Source organism: Artemia franciscana, chromosome 11 (assembly GCF_032884065.1).
Source record: "Artemia franciscana chromosome 11, ASM3288406v1, whole genome shotgun sequence".
NCBI lineage: Eukaryota > Metazoa > Arthropoda > Branchiopoda > Anostraca > Artemiidae > Artemia > Artemia franciscana.
The window spans coordinates 47,290,883-47,306,628 of record NC_088873.1 but is presented as its reverse complement, the minus strand read 5'-3'; the positions used below and the strand labels follow the sequence as shown (position 1 = coordinate 47,306,628).

The following is a 15,746-nucleotide window of genomic DNA, read 5'->3' as shown; positions in this document are numbered from 1 at the left end:
AAAACTGGTTTTTTTACTTAATAAGATATAGGATCATAGTTTATGAGGTTTCTGATTTAGACTAAAGACAATCCCAAAACTGTATTTTTGCAAGTTTGTCTCCTTTAATTTCCATTTTTAATATACTCAATACAGTCGCATGGTTTTTCTAATGAGTTTTGGCTCTTATCAAGCTATAATTCTAATGACCAGAGTTATGCTAAATAACTCTCATCTTTGCGTTTATAATACTTGAAAAGGCGCTGAATATCTTTATGCACAACGGTGAAGCTATGAAACCTTCAATTATCGACTAAGAGAGGAACTGAGATTTTTAACACGAGGTAGGAGAGACGCATCAACATTGAAATAAAAATGGTAGAGTTATAAAACAGTTCATGGTAACGAACAGAAGTAAGGAGCGACCTGGCTCAATAGTAACCAAAACTCTAAAAAATGGAATTTTGATACCATTAGTTACATAAAAAATTCGCATTTTAATATTGATTTTAGACAAATAAGTGTCATCAAAATTAGTCCTACCCATCAAAAGTTACGAGCCTGAAAAAATTTGCCTCATTTTAGGAAATAGGGGGAAACATCCCCTAAAAACAATACAATCTTACAAAAATCACACCATTAGATTTAGCGTATCAGAGAACCCTTTTGTAGAAGTTTCAAGCTCCTATCTACAAAAATGTGGAATTTCGCATTTTTGCCAAACAACTGATCACGGATGTGTGTTTACGTGTTTTTTGTTTTTTAGTTTTTTTCCCTGGGGTGATTGTATCGACTCAGTGGTCCTAGAATGTCACGAGAGAACTCATTTTAACGGAAATTAAAAGTGATTTTGCCCTTTTTAAGGGACCGACAAGATTGGACGGCACCTAGGCCCCCTCCCACGCTCATTTTTTCTCCAAAGTCACTGAATCAAAATTCTGAGATAGCCATTTGATTCACCATAGTCGAAAAACTTAATAACTATGTCTTTGGGGACATCTTACTCCCCAACAGTCCCCGTGGGAGGGGCGGGGCAGCAGGTTACAAACTTTGACCTGTGTTTACATATAGTAATGGTTATTGGGAAGTGTAGAGACGTTTTCAGGGGGATTTTTTGGTTTGGCGGGGATAAGTTGAGGTAGGGTGGGGGGGGGGGTTACGTTGGAGGATCTTTCCATGGAGGAATTTGTCAGGGGGAAAGAGAATTTCAACGAAGGGGGCACAGGATTTTCTGGCATTATTAAGAAAAAACGAAAAACTAAATATGAAAAGTTCTTTCAACTGTAAGTAAGGAGCAGCATTAAAACTTAAAATGATCAGAAATTATTACGCAAAAGAGGGTTTTACCTCCTCTTAATACCTCGCTCTTTACGCTAAAGTATATTTAGTAATTTCGACTATTTATTCTACAGCCTTTGTGATTTAGGGGTCATTCTTAAGGAATTGGGACAAAATTTAAGCTTTAGTGTAAAAAGCGAGGTACTGACGAGGAGGGTGAGCCCCCTTATATACACAGCAAAAACATACGAATATAGAAGTTCATTACGTAAGTTAATTCGTATGTTACGTATAGTTCTTACTAATGAAAACGTTCGCAAAATATTAAAAGTTCTAGTTGCCTTTTTAAGTAATCAAAAAATTGGAGGGCAACTAGGCCTCCTCCCTCGCTCCTTTCTTCTCAAAAATATTCTGATTAAAACTATGAGAAAGCCATTTAGTCAAAAGAAAAATAATTAATATGCAAATTTCGTTTTAATTGTTTATGTGCGAAGAGCCAATATCAAAACATGCATTAAATTCAAAAACATCCAGAAATTAAATATAAAAAAAAAAGTTTTTTTAACTGAAATTAAGGAGCGACATTAAAACTTAAAACGAACAGAAATTACTCCGCATATGAAAGGGGCTTTTCCTGCTCAACGCTCCATTGTTTACGCTAAAGTTTTTTACTGTTTTAAAAAGTAGAGGTAAGAGAAAGAGTCAAACGCCTCGGTCTTTACGCTAAAGTTTTTTACTGTTTTAAAAAGTAGAGGTAAGAGAAAGAGTCAAACGCCTCGGTCTTTACGCTAAAGTTTTTTACTGTTTTAAAAAGTAGAGGTAAGAGAAAGAGTCAAACTTATATACACTATAATAGCTAGAAATATAATTAAAAATTTTAAAGGAGCTAATTCAATTCAAAATTAAATTTTCTAAAACCCTTTTTAGAGTAAAAAGAGATTGGAGGTTAAGCAGCCCTTCCCTCACGTCCATTCATTTTTCAAATACATCCAGTCAAAATTTTGAGACAGCCATTTTGTTCAGCGTAATAAAACGGTCCAGCAACTATGTCTTAGGGATATTGGGCATGTCCACCTCCCACAATTATACAATTGGCCCATTATGCTTTAAAAGTAAATATTGCTTCAAAACTAAATTAAAAGGTTTGTATTTATTGTTCCCAATAAACACAAAAAATTTTCTCAGCAATACATCGAGAAAGACAGGGGGTACTAAGTTGAACTTTTCGAGCCTACTACTATTACTATACCTGCTCTTAAATGTAAACAAATAAAAAGAGTGTAAGTGTATTAAGGCTGTCAAAGAGCATATATAGAATTTCTTGAGAATGGTATTAAGTTTCATTTTTCAGATCAACTTCAGGAGGTCAAAAATTTAATTAAACAATACTGTTTGTGTCAGGATTAAAAAATGTTGAAAAAGTATCTCCAAATTACAAATAGCAAGCCAAGCTAGAAATTCTTACAGAAAAAATTGAAAAGATAAAAAATAGTATCTTTATTCCATGAAAAATAATATATCAATAAAAAATGAACAGAAATTAATTTTAAAAAACTTTTTTCACAAAACGAGATTTTTAAAGAAAAGTGTTTGGGATTTTTAGCAATAATTTTACACCACTTGTTCTTTTCCTGTCTTTTCTTTACACTTTCCTACCTTTCTGTTTTTATTTCACACTTATTTCTCAGTTTTTTTTCTACTAAAAACAGATCCTTGCCAAATATCTTAGATTTCTATCTTTTATTTGCTAATTTGGATATTTCCATTTTCTACTTTTTGAGTGCTTACACAAATCTATTTAAAAACTTAAACATCTTTTTATGTATACATTTTCAAATAACGACTCTGCTCAACCATCTAATCCCCAAAGTGATCATATCATCTAATTCCCATAGTGAGTGATTTTGATCAGCATTTTCTTTCCTTGTATTCTTTCCTTGTTAACGAAAGGAGACTTCTCTCGAAAGATTTCGGATTATACGTTCCTAAAATCATTTAAATAGCTTGTTTAATGCTTTAAATCTTATGATGATGAATAGATCTAGATTTTGATTAAATAAAAAAACAAGTTTTTTTTAACTGAAAGTAAGGAACGATATTAAAACTTAAAACAAAGAGAAATTACTCCGTATATAAAAGGGGCTGTTCCCTCCTCAACGCCCCGGTCTTTATGCTAAAGTTTGACTCTTTCTCTCAACTCTACTTTTTAAAACAGTAAAAAAACTTTCACGTAAAGAGCGGGGCGTTGAGGAGGGAACAGCCCCTTTTATATAGGGAGTAATTTCTGTTCCTTTTAAGTTTAAAATCGCTCCTTACTTTCATTCAAAAAAACTTGTTTTTTTTTTATTTAATTTCTGAACATTTTTAAATTGAGGCATGTTTTTGTTTTGGCTCTCCGCACATGAATAATTAAAATAAAATTTGAATAATTAAAAGAGTTTAAAACATTAATTTATTTTTATGGCTAAATGGCTTTCTCACAGTTTTGATCGTACGATTTTGAGAAAAAAAAGAGCGAGGGAGTAGGGATAGTTACCCTCCAGGTTTTTTGTTATTTACAAAAGTAACTAGAACTTTTAATTTTTTACGAACGTTTTTATTAGTAAAAATATAAGTAACTTACGAATTAGCTTACGTAACGAACTTCTATATTCGTATGTTTTTATTACGTATATGAGGGGGTTCACCACCTCTTCAATACCTCGCTCTTTACACTAAAGCTTAAATTTTGTCCCAATTCCTTAAGAATGACCCCTGAATCACAAAGGCCGTAGAATAAATAGTTGAAATTAATAAAGTTACTTTCAAACAGTTCGTGGTAACGAACTGTAGTAAGGAACGTACCGGCTCAATAGTAACCAAAGCTCTAAAAAATGGAATTTTGATACCAATAGTTACATCAAGATCAGTTTTACCCATCAAAAGTTAGAAGCCTGAGAAAATTTGCCTCATTTTAGAAAATAGGAAGAAACACCCTTTAAATGTCATAGAATCTAAACGAAAATCACACCATCAGATTCAGCGTATCAAAGAACCTTGTTGTAGAAGTTTCAAGCTCCTATCTACAAAAATGTGGAATTTCGAATTTTTTGCCAGAAGACAGATCACGACTTACATGATCTAAAAGTCTTCCTAAAATCTAACGGTATTAATTAAAATCAAATTATCGGATTCAGCATATCAGAAAACCCTACTTTAGAGGTTTCAAGGTCCTGTCTGCAAAATTGGGGAATTTTTTTATTTTTTGCCAGAAGAAGCATCACAAATGCGTGTTTATTTGTTTTTTTTTTTCAGGGGTGATCGTATGGACTGAGCGGTCATAAAATGTCATGGGAGGGCTCATTCTAACGGTAATTAAAAGATTTAGTGCCCTTTTCAAGTGAACAAAAATATTGGAGGGCACCTAGGCCCCCTCCCACGCTCATTTTTTCCCGAAAGTCACCGGATCCAAATTCTGAGATAGCCATTTTATTCACCATATTCGAAAAACCTAATAACTTTGTCTTTAGGGACGACTTACTCCCCCGCAGTCCCCATGGGAGGGGCTGCAAGTTACAAACTTTGACCTGTGTTTACATATAGTAATGGTTACTGGGAAGTGTACAGACGTTTTCAGGGGGATTATTTTGGTTTAGGGGGGAGAGTTTAGGGGGGAGGGGTTACGTGGGAGAATATTTCCATGGAGGAACTTCTCATGGAGGAAGAGAATTTCAATGAAGTGGGCACAGGATTTTCTAGCATTATTTCAAAAAACAATGACAAAATTAATATGAAAAGTTCTTTCTACTGAAAGTAAGGAGCAGCATTAAAACTTAAAACGAACACAAATTATTACGCATATGAGGGTCTTACCTCCTCGTAATATCTCACTCTTTACGCTAAAGTATTTTTAATAATTTCAACTATATATTCTACGGCCTTTGTGATTCAGAGGTCATTCTTAAGAAATTGGGACAAAATTTAAGCTTTATTGTAAAGAGCGAAGTATCGACGAGGGTTGAGCCTCTCATATACACAATAAAAATATACCTATATAGAAGTTCGTTACGTAAGCTAATTCGTAAGTTATGTATGTTTTTTACCAATGAAAAAGTTAAAATTAAAGCAAAATAAAAGTAAAAAATTAGAAGTTCTAGTTGCCTTTTGAAGTAATCAAAAAACTGAAGGGCAACTAGGCCTCCTCCCTCGCTTGTTTTTCTCAAAATCTTCCGATTAATTGCAATTAATTAGTATGCAGGTTTCGTTTTAATTATTTATGTGCGGAGAGCCAAGATCAAACCATGCATTAATTCAAAAACGTCCAGAAATTAAATTAAAAAAAACAAAATAAAGTTTTTTTTTAAATGAAAGTAAGGAGCAACATTAAAACTTAAAACGAACAGAAGTTACTTCGGATATGAAAGGTGCTTTTCCTCCTCAACGCCCCGCTCTTTACGCTAAAGTTCCTTACCGTCTTAAAAAGTAGAACTAAGAGAAAGAGTCAAATTTTAGCGGGAAGAGCGAGGCGCAGAGGAGGAAAAGCCCCTTTCATATACGGAGTAATTTTTGCTCGTTTTAAGTTTTAATATTGCTCCTTACTTTCATTTAAAAAAACTTGTTTTTTATTTAATAACGTAAAGAGCGAAGTATTAGGAGGAGGAGAACCCCTCATATGCATAATAATATCTGTTCGATTTAAGTTTTAATAATGCTCCTTACTTTCAGTTGAAAAAAAAACTTTTTAATATTTATTTTTTCGAAAGAAAAATTTTCTTTGAAAAAATACTAAAAAATCCTGCGCCCCCTTCATGGAAATTTTCTTCCCCCATGACAAATTCCTCCATGGAAAGATACCCCCACATAACCCCGTCCCCTAAACCCCTCCCAGCATTCTAGGACCAATTGGTCGATACGATCACCCCTGGGAAGAAAGCAAAAAATAAAAAAAACAAACAAATAAACACGCATCCGTGATTTGTCTTTTAGCAAAAAAATGCAAAATTCCACATTTTTGTAGATATGAGCATGAAACTTCTACATTAAGGTTTTCTGATACGCTGAATCTGACGTTGTGATTTTCATTAAGATGCAATGACTTTTAAGGGGTGCTTCGCCCTATTTTCTAGAATAAGGCAAATTGTCTTAGACTCGTAACTTTTGATGGGTAAGTCTAAACTTAACGAAATTTATATATTTAAAATCAGCATCAAATTGCAATTCCTTTGACGTAACTATTGTTATGAAAATTCTGCTTTTTAGGTTTTGGTTACTATTGAGCCGGGTCGCTCCTTACTACAGTTCGTTACCACGAGCTGTTAGATGGTGAACAGATCTGGATAGATTTACTGAATCCTTCCTTTACTGAATCCTTACTCAGAGTCAATGATAATTTTTAAAATACATTAACAGTTACAGTATGCCAAATTTCTGAATTGCTTCTAAATAAGTACAATCATTCAATCACGTCGTAAAAAAAATATAAATAAATGGTCGGGGAAACAAGTTATATCAGTCAGTGGACAGAAAAGAATCGAAAAGGACAAAAGCAGATATTTCGACGTCATCATTTCTCAAAAATAAAAGAAGAAGAAAAACCAACTTTTGAAGTGAACTCAAACAGAGCACAATAAACACTGAATAAACACTGAAACAAAAAACAAGCCATACTAAACGACAAGACTTAGATTGGGCAGGTATTCTCTGTTTAGGCATTGACTTATCTTGCCTATTGGCCCGATTTTTGTTGAGGGTGCGGTCCGAAGACCTCAATTTAAACTGAGGAAAAATGTTATTTGAATATTTTAAAATCGATCTATTGCAAATTGGGCTTATAGGAATCAAACAGTCCGTGGTAACAAACTGGATGTAAGGAGCGACCCGGCTCCATAGTGGCCGAAACTCTAAAAAACGGAATTTTGTCTTCTACGGGTACTTTGGATACTTTTGGTTTGATTTTTGTTGAGGGTGCGGTCCGAAGACCTCAATTTAAACTGAGGAAAAATATTATTTGAATATTTTAAAATCGATCTATTGTAAATTGGGCTTATAGGAATCAAACAGTCCGTGGTAACAAACTGGATGTAAGGAGCGACCCGGCTCCATAGTGACCGAAACTCTGAAAAACAGAATTTTGTCTTCTACGGGTACTTTGGATACTTTTGGTTTTGATCGTTTGGCAAAATAGTCAAACAGTTCGTGGTAACAAACTGCAGGTAAGGAGCGACCTGGATCAATGGTAATTGAATCTCTAAAAAAACTGAATTTTGATACCAATTTTAGGCCAAAGATCGGACTTTGGTTGTAAATAAAAAAAAAACTAAAGTCGAAATTTATGCGTGAATCTAGTGGCCTAACACCAGGGTGGTGCTACTAGCAATAAAAGGAGCCAATAGGGGTTGCCAATTGATTTGCTTATTTAAACTTATCGTTAACTTCAAATGAATATTCAAATCCTCGGGGAAAAGATTCCTAATGACATCTCACGCTGTTCACCCTTTTACATACATAATTCACTGTCAACATCAAAAGAAGTCCAATTCTTCCTTCAACACTCTGAGGATTCCTTTTGCTTTATGCTCAAATTAAACCTGAGCAATTGAAGATGAAGACGAGCATAAAATCTATCATTTGAAACCAAATACTTATTTCACATTGCTGGAATCACTTCTATGGATCATAAGTCGAATAAGAAATTCTGCTAACTCTACAAATGCTCACGAACAATCATTGATCGAAATTAAACTAAAAAAACTAGTCTTTGGCACACTACTACGATTATCTTCTGCATTATCTTGTTTGAGAAGGAAATGCCGAAGTTGCATTTTTGCTATTTCAAAAGAAAAGAAAAAACTTTACGTTGTAACCTATTTTTTTTCTCTACCATAAGTTTTTTTTTTTATATACAACACTGTCCATTTTGTCTGAGTGAGATGAAATAGTTTGGTCTTATTTGGGCTTAAAAGAAAAGCTGTTACCAATGTACTTTTGGAGCTGGGAATGTGGCCACTTTTACATTACCATGTATTATTCTCTTTCTTTTTTGTGCTTGGGAGGTGTCGAACACCATACCTAATAAGTATTACAATTTCAAAGATTACTCATCGTCAGCACCTGGCTCACAACAGGACTAATAGGAAAAACTCTTTATTGGTTCATTTAATTCTATTCTGGCTAACATTTACCCAAATGGGTAAATGTTTTCTACAGGTGGTATGCAATACTTTTCGTTTTGATCTTTTGGACAAATAGTCAAGCAGTTCGTGGTAACAAACTGCAAGTAAGGAGTGACCCGGCTCAATAGTGACCGAAACTCTAAAAAATTAAATTTTGATACCAATTTGGTCTTACCCATCAAAAGTTACGATCCTGAGAAGATTCGGCTTATTTTAGAAAAATGGAAAAATCAAACCATAGAAGTCTTACGATATTAATTAAAATCAAATCATCGGATTCAGCATATCAGATAACCCTACTTTAGAGGTTTCAAGGTCCTGTCTGCAAAATTGTGGAATTTTTTATTTTTTGCCAGGAGGAGCATGACAGATGCGTGTTTATTTGTTTTTGTTTTGCTTTCTTTGTTTTTGTTTTATTCCCCGGAGGTAATCGTGTTGACCCAGTGGTCCTAGAATATAGTAAGAGGGCTCTTTCAAAGGCAAATTAAAAGTTCTAGTAACCTTTTTCAGTGACCGTAAAGTTGAAGAGTAACTAGGCCCCCTCCAAAACTCATTTTTCCCAAAGTCACCGGATCAAAATTTTGAAATAGCTATTTTGTTCAGCATAGTCGAAAAACCTAATGATTATGTCTATGAAGATGAATTGATCCCCCACAGACCCCAGGGGAAGGGCACCGAAGTAATGAACTATGCCCATTGTTTACATAAAATATTGTTTATTGGGAAGCATACAGACATTTTCATGGGGGATTTGTTCGTGTGGGGGGGGGTGTCGGGGGAGGGGTTGTGCGGGAGGATCTCTCCATGGGAGAATTTTTCATTGGGAAAAATAATTTTTCCATGAAGGGGTATCGGATTCCCCAGCATTATTTAAAAACGATCAGAGATTAAGTAAAAAAAACAACAACTAGTTGTTTCAGCTGAAAGTAAGGAGCAACACTAAAACTTATAACGAACAGAAATTATTACGTATATTAGGGGGTTCGCCCCTTCGTCAATACCTTGCTCATAACGCTGAGATTTTTTCAGTAAGTTCAAATTTATTCTGATTAAACAGCCTTTGTGATTCTGGGGTCATTCTTAAGGAATTGGAAAAAAACTCGAACTTCAGTGCAAAGAGTGAGGTATTGACGAGGGGGTTAACCCCTTCGAATACGTATTGGTGTCTGTTCGTTTTAAGTTTAAATGTTGCTCCGTAATTTCGGTTGAAAAAACCTGTTTTCTTTTTTTTTAATCTCTATTTAAAGCAAGGTCTCTATTTGAGTATTTTTTTTTTAATTTCTTGCATTTTCTCAGTTTGGTCTTTGTTTTATCCAGTGTTTCTTCTGCTTTGTTTGAGTTTACTTCAAAAGTTTTTATCCTTTTTTTTAAGTACTGAAAACGACTTAATGGAGATCCTTGTCATAAAATTACCTTTTGTACTTTCGCTTCTTTACTGTCCACTGACTAATATTATCCTTGTTTTGTTAGCTATTTAATTTTATTATTCATTTGTATTATTTTTCTTTGTTTTATTTTCTTTTTTTATAATTTTTGTTATATTGTTTATTTAATTGTTTTTAAGACTTTATGTATAGCCAGTGTGGTCTTACAAAATATTTAAATAATTTTGTCACAAATAACCATTCGTAAATCACTAATTATCCGTTTACAATTTCATATACTTATCAAACAGTTCGTGGTAACGAACTGTAGTAAGGAGCGACCCGGCTCAATAGTAACCAAAACTCTAAAAAATTGAATTTTGATATCAATAGCTACATCAAAAGAATCGCATTTCAATACTGATTTTAAATATATAAGTTTCATCAAGTTTAGTCTTACCCATCAAAAGTTACGAGCCTGAGAAAATTTGCCTTATTTAAGAAAATAGGGGGAAACACCCCATAAAAGTCGTAGAATCTTAACGAAAATGACACCATCAGATTCAGCGTATTAGAGAACCCTACTGTAGAAGTTTCAAGCTCCTATCTACAGGAGCAAATAGACAGGGTACCAGGTAGAAATATGGTGTTCTTGCTAGGAGATTTTAATGCCCAGGTTGGTAGAAATAGGGATAGATGGTATCTTAGCCTAGGTAAATTTGGTGTAGGAAAAGAAAACAGTAATGGCTATAGGCTTTTGCAATTTTGTAGGTATAACAACCTAGTTATAACCAATACAGTGTTTGGTCACAAAATGGCCCATAAGTTGACATGGTATTCACGTGATGGTAAGACAGCAAACCTTATTGATTATGTTATTGTAAACAGAAGACTAGCAGGATCAATACAAGATACTAGGGTGTATAGGAGTGCCGTTATTGACGTTAAAAGTAAAGATCACCATCTAGTAGTGTCTAAGGTTAATTTAAAGCTGAAATTTCGGAAGAGTAACTCCCTCCCGGAAAGTTATGATGTTGGTAGACTTCAGGACGAAAATTTGAGAAAAAAATTCCAGGAACAGTTGAGTACTAAACTTGATGGTTTAAAATTTGACAATGTGGAAGATGGATGGAATAATTTCAGAAAAACAATTTGTGAAGTTGCTGATGGTGTCCTAGGGAAGAGTACTAAGACAGCAACTAGGAATATTAGTGAAAAAGCTTTAGGTTTAATAGAGAGTAGAAGGGGTTTGTATAAGAATTATCTGAGCGATAGGTCGTATGAAAACAAAAGGAATGTAAAGAAAGTGGAGAAAGCATTAAAATATGAACTAAGGAGATGTGAAATGGAGGCGATGGATAAAATTGCTGAGGATCTGGAAGATGCGGCTGGACGGCATAATAGTAAAATATTATACTGGCATGTTAATAAATTGAAAGGGAGTAGCCAATCCGGACTAGTCCCAGTTAAAGATAGAAATGGGGCCACAATTAGTGATAAGGAAAAAAATAAAGAAAGATGGGTGGAACATTTTGAGAATGTGCTAAACCGAGATACAGTTGCAGGAAAAGATATAGATGAAAATGAAAAAGTTTGTGATACCTTGGATGTGAAGGAAGATTTGTTTAGTGAGGAAGAATTAGCGACAGTACTAGAAGGATTAAAAAATAATAAGGCCCCAGGTGCTGATAGTATGATTAATGAGTTCCTTAAATATGGTGGCTCTGAGGTTAGGAATAAGCTACTGAAGATTATGAACATGATTTTTGAAAAAGGGGAAGTACCCAATGATTTTAGGAAAACCTTAATTAAACCACTGTATAAGAAAGGTGACAAGAGTGAATGTCGTAATTATCGAGGCATTAGTCTGGTCTCTGTAGGTAGCAAATTACTGAGTAATATGATACTTTTTAGACTGAGACATGCTGTAGACAAAGTTTTAAGGGAAGAACAATGCGGTTTTAGAAAAGGTAGAGGATGTGTCGACCATGTTTTCACTCTTAGGTTAATAATTGAGAAGTCCCTTCGTTGTCAAACACCTTTGGTCCTTAGTTTTATCGATTAAGAGCAAGCTTTCGATTCTGTTGATAGAACAGCGTTAACAAAGGTCTTATCGTTATATGGTATACCAGAAAAATACATTAAAGTGATTTGCGCTATGTACGAGAATAATACTGCTGCGGTTAAGGTAGGAAATGAGGTTAGCAACTGGTTTTGTATTAAATCAGGAGTTAAGCAGGGTTGTGTTCTATCCCCCTTTATATGGATCATTTTGATGGACTTCGTCTTAAGGAGCACAGGAAAGGCAATTGGAGACCATGGAATCAAATGGGGAGGAAGAACGCTCCTGGACTTAGATTATGCTGATGATTCAAGCATATTAGATTAAAGTGTGAGCAAAATGAATGAATTTTTAGAGGTTTTGCGAGTTCAGGGTGCTAAAATAGGCTTGAAAATTAATGTTAAGAAGACTAAGTCACTAAGGCTAGGAATAAGTGAAGATGAACAGGTGACCTTAGGTAACGAAAAGATTGATCAGGTTGGGAGCTTCAGTTACCTTGGTAGTATTATTAGTAAAGATGGTGGGAGCAGTGAAGATGTTAAAAGTAGAATAGCTAAAGCTCAGGGTGTTTTTTCACAGTTAAAAAAAGTTTGGAAGAATAGAAAGATAAGCCTACAAACCAAGATTAGAATATTGGAAGCTACAGTGATGACAGTGGTCAAATATGGCTCTGAAGCATGGACACTCCGAAAAGCAGATGAAAATTTACTAGATGTTTTCCAGAGAAATTGCCTACGGATTGTTCTGGGTACCCGGCTGACTGACCGTATTTCAAACAGTAGGTTGTACGAAAAGTGTGGTTCAATCCCGCTTTCTAGGGCTATAATGAAAGAAAGGTTGAGATGGCTAGGCCACGTTCTACGGATGAAGGATGACAGATTACCGAAGATTGTCCTTTTTGGCCAACCGTCTGGGGCTACACGGAAAGCAGGTCGTCCTTGTCTGGGTTGGGAGGATGTCATAAATAAGGATTTAAAGGAAATGGGAACTTCCTGGGAGGGTGTAAAGAGGGAGGCTTTAAATAGATTAGGTTGGAGGAGGAGCGTGCGTAGCTGTGTTGGCCTCAGGCGGCTTGGTGCTGCAGTGAGTTATTAGTAGTAGTAGTAGTATCTACAAAAATGTGGAATTTTGTATTTTTTGCCAGAAGACAAATCACGGGTGCGTGTTTATTTGTTTGTTTGTTTTGTTTTTTTTTTTTTTTTTTTTCCCAGGGGTCATCGTATCGACCAAGTGGCCCTAGAATGTGATAAGAGGGCTCATTCTAACGGAAATGAAAAGTTCTAGTGCCCTTTTTAAGTGACCAAAAAATTGGAGGGCATCTAGGCCCACTCCCACGCTCATTTTTTTCCCAACGTCAACGGATCAAAATTTTGAGATAGCCATTTTGTTCAACATATCCGAAAACCATAATAACTATGTCTTTGGGGATGACTTACTCCCCCACAATCCCTGGGGAAGGGGCTGCAAGTTACAAACTTTGACCAGTGTTTACATACATTAATGGTTATTGGGAAGTGTACAGACGTTTTCAGGGGGATTTTATTTTGTTTGGGGGTGGGACTGAGGGGAGGGGGCTATGTTGGAGGATCTCTCCTTGGAGGAATCTGTCATGGGGGAAGAAAAATTCAATGAAAAGGGCGCAGGATTTTCTAGTATTACTATAAGAAAACAATGAAAAATAAACATGAAAACGATTTTCAAATGAAAGGAAGGAGTAGAATTGAAACTTAAAACAAACAGAGATTATTACGTATATGAGGGGTTCTAAAAATACTTTAGCATAAAGAGTGAGGTATTTAGGAGGAGATAAATACCTCGCTCTTTATGCTAAAGTATTTTTAGTAATTTCAACTATTTATTCTACGGCCTTTCTGATTCAGGGGTCATTCTTAAAGAATTAGGACAAAACTTACGATTTACTGTAAAGAGCGAAGTATTAACGAGGGTACAACTCCCCTCGTATACATAATAAAAATATAAGATTATGAAAGTTTGTTACGTAAGTTAATTCTTTAGTTACGTATATTTTTTACTAATAAAAACGTTCGTTAAAAGTTCTAGTTGCCTTTTTAAGTAACCGAAAAATTGGAGGGCAACTAGACCTCCTTCTCCACCCCTTATTTCTCAAAATCGTCTGATCCAAACTAAGAGAAAGCCATTTAACCAAGAAAAGAATTAATATACCAATTTCATTTTAATAATTTATGTGCGGAGAGCCAAAACCAAACATGCATTAATTCAAAAACGTTCAGAAATTAAATAAAAAAAACTAATTTTTTTAGCTGAAAGTAAGGAGCGACATTAAAACTTAAAACGAACATAAATTACTCCGTATGGGTTGTTCCCTCCGCAATCCCTCGCTCTTTACGCTAAAGTTTGACTCTTTGCCACAATTCTACTTTTTAAAACAATTAAAAGTTTTAGCGTAAAGAGCGAGGGATTGCGGAGGGGACAACCCATTTCGTATACGGAGTAATTTCTGTTCGTTTTAAGTTTTAATGTCGCTCCTTACTTTCAGCTAAAAAAATTAGTTTTTTTTTTATTTAATACCACATCTGGGGCTAAGGTTTTGGTTCAGTGGATGAGATCAAGCAGTTTCAGAGAGTTTCAACTTAAAATAGAAGACATGTAGGGTATTTTTAAATAATTAAATTTGCATAAATTTTAAGTTTCATTTTCTCGAATTTTGTGGGAGGTTAAAATTCTCTTTAGCCTCAGGGGGGTTAAAGTCAAACATAACCGTCCAACGAGAGAAATGGTTTTCAAATAAATGAATTTGAAAATATACCTGCAAGTATGATGGTAAGAGAAATCCATTTTTCGTTATTAACTCGAGTTCAATTATTACCGCGTCCTGTTTTGTTTCTGATGCATCATGGAAATACCTGATTTTATCATTGTGCAAATCTAAAAGCGTAAAAGTTGTCTGATCCTGTCTCCTCCACAGTTCTGATGCAAGCCTTCCATTTGTAGCAGGCTTGACTATATGAAATATAACACCCGAATCACGGATTCCAAATTTTTGATAGTCAAAAACAACATCGAGCTGAGCCGTAGTCAGGAGAGTCGAACCACCTTCAGCAACCTTTAAAAGAAAATGTGGTTAGAGAGCAAGCCTAGAGAATCAGCTATTATGGAGGAGGTGTGGTGCGTCATTTTCTTGATGGGGACAGATAATGGCATATACCTAATAGAGCCGATCTCAATGCCAAAATTGTCTAACACTTTATGAGCCTTCGAATAAATACAGAGAAGTGTATTTGCTTATGTAGAGGTGGGGATTGGAACCAATTCTCCCCTAACTTCAATCAGACAGTCTTCAATCAGAAGATATCAAGATATCTTCTAAATCGGAGAACAATGTTTCGGACATTTATTTTAAACTCCATTCAACTAATTCTCTAATTCCTCTTGATTCCCACGAATATTTATGTCAACACCTTTATTATTGGTGCTTGGGGAGGGGTGAATAGAGCCCGACCCATTGTGACATTTTCGAAATATAATCGTAATTGCAGATGTACGCTGCCATCATAGGTCGCCAAAAATTAATTTATAGTTATTAATATATATAATTTAACAGTGAAAAATAGAGGGTTTATGGAGCCAGTAGCCAACATCATATTTTGATTAGGCCTGGACATCATTTGAGAAAAACGATGAGAAAAAAAAAAAAAAAAAAACAAGTTTCTTCGACTGAAGATGAGGGAAAAAAATATAACTTGAAACTAACGGAGATTATTCCGGTTATGAGAGCGGTCGCCCTCTCTTAACTCCTTGCTCTTTAAACTAAAGTTCGACTTTTAAAAGAACTAAAAAACTTCAGCGTAACTAGCGAGGTGTTGAAAAGGGGCAACTTCCTTCATATACGAAATAGTTTCTGTTTCTTTAAACTTTTAAGGATTTTTCTTG

At 34.9% G+C, this 15,746-nt stretch overlaps 1 protein-coding gene across 1 annotated transcript in view; it reads right to left on the bottom strand.

Moving 5' to 3' along the window:
• Positions 1 to 15,746, bottom strand: part of LOC136033310 (chondroitin sulfate proteoglycan 4-like) — a gene marked incomplete in the record, with an annotated part of 437,436 nt that overhangs the window by 83,757 nt on the left and 337,933 nt on the right. The window contains 1 exon segment of the mRNA XM_065714084.1: positions 14,623 to 14,919. Within this exon segment, the coding sequence (XP_065570156.1) occupies positions 14,623 to 14,919 (297 nt within the window).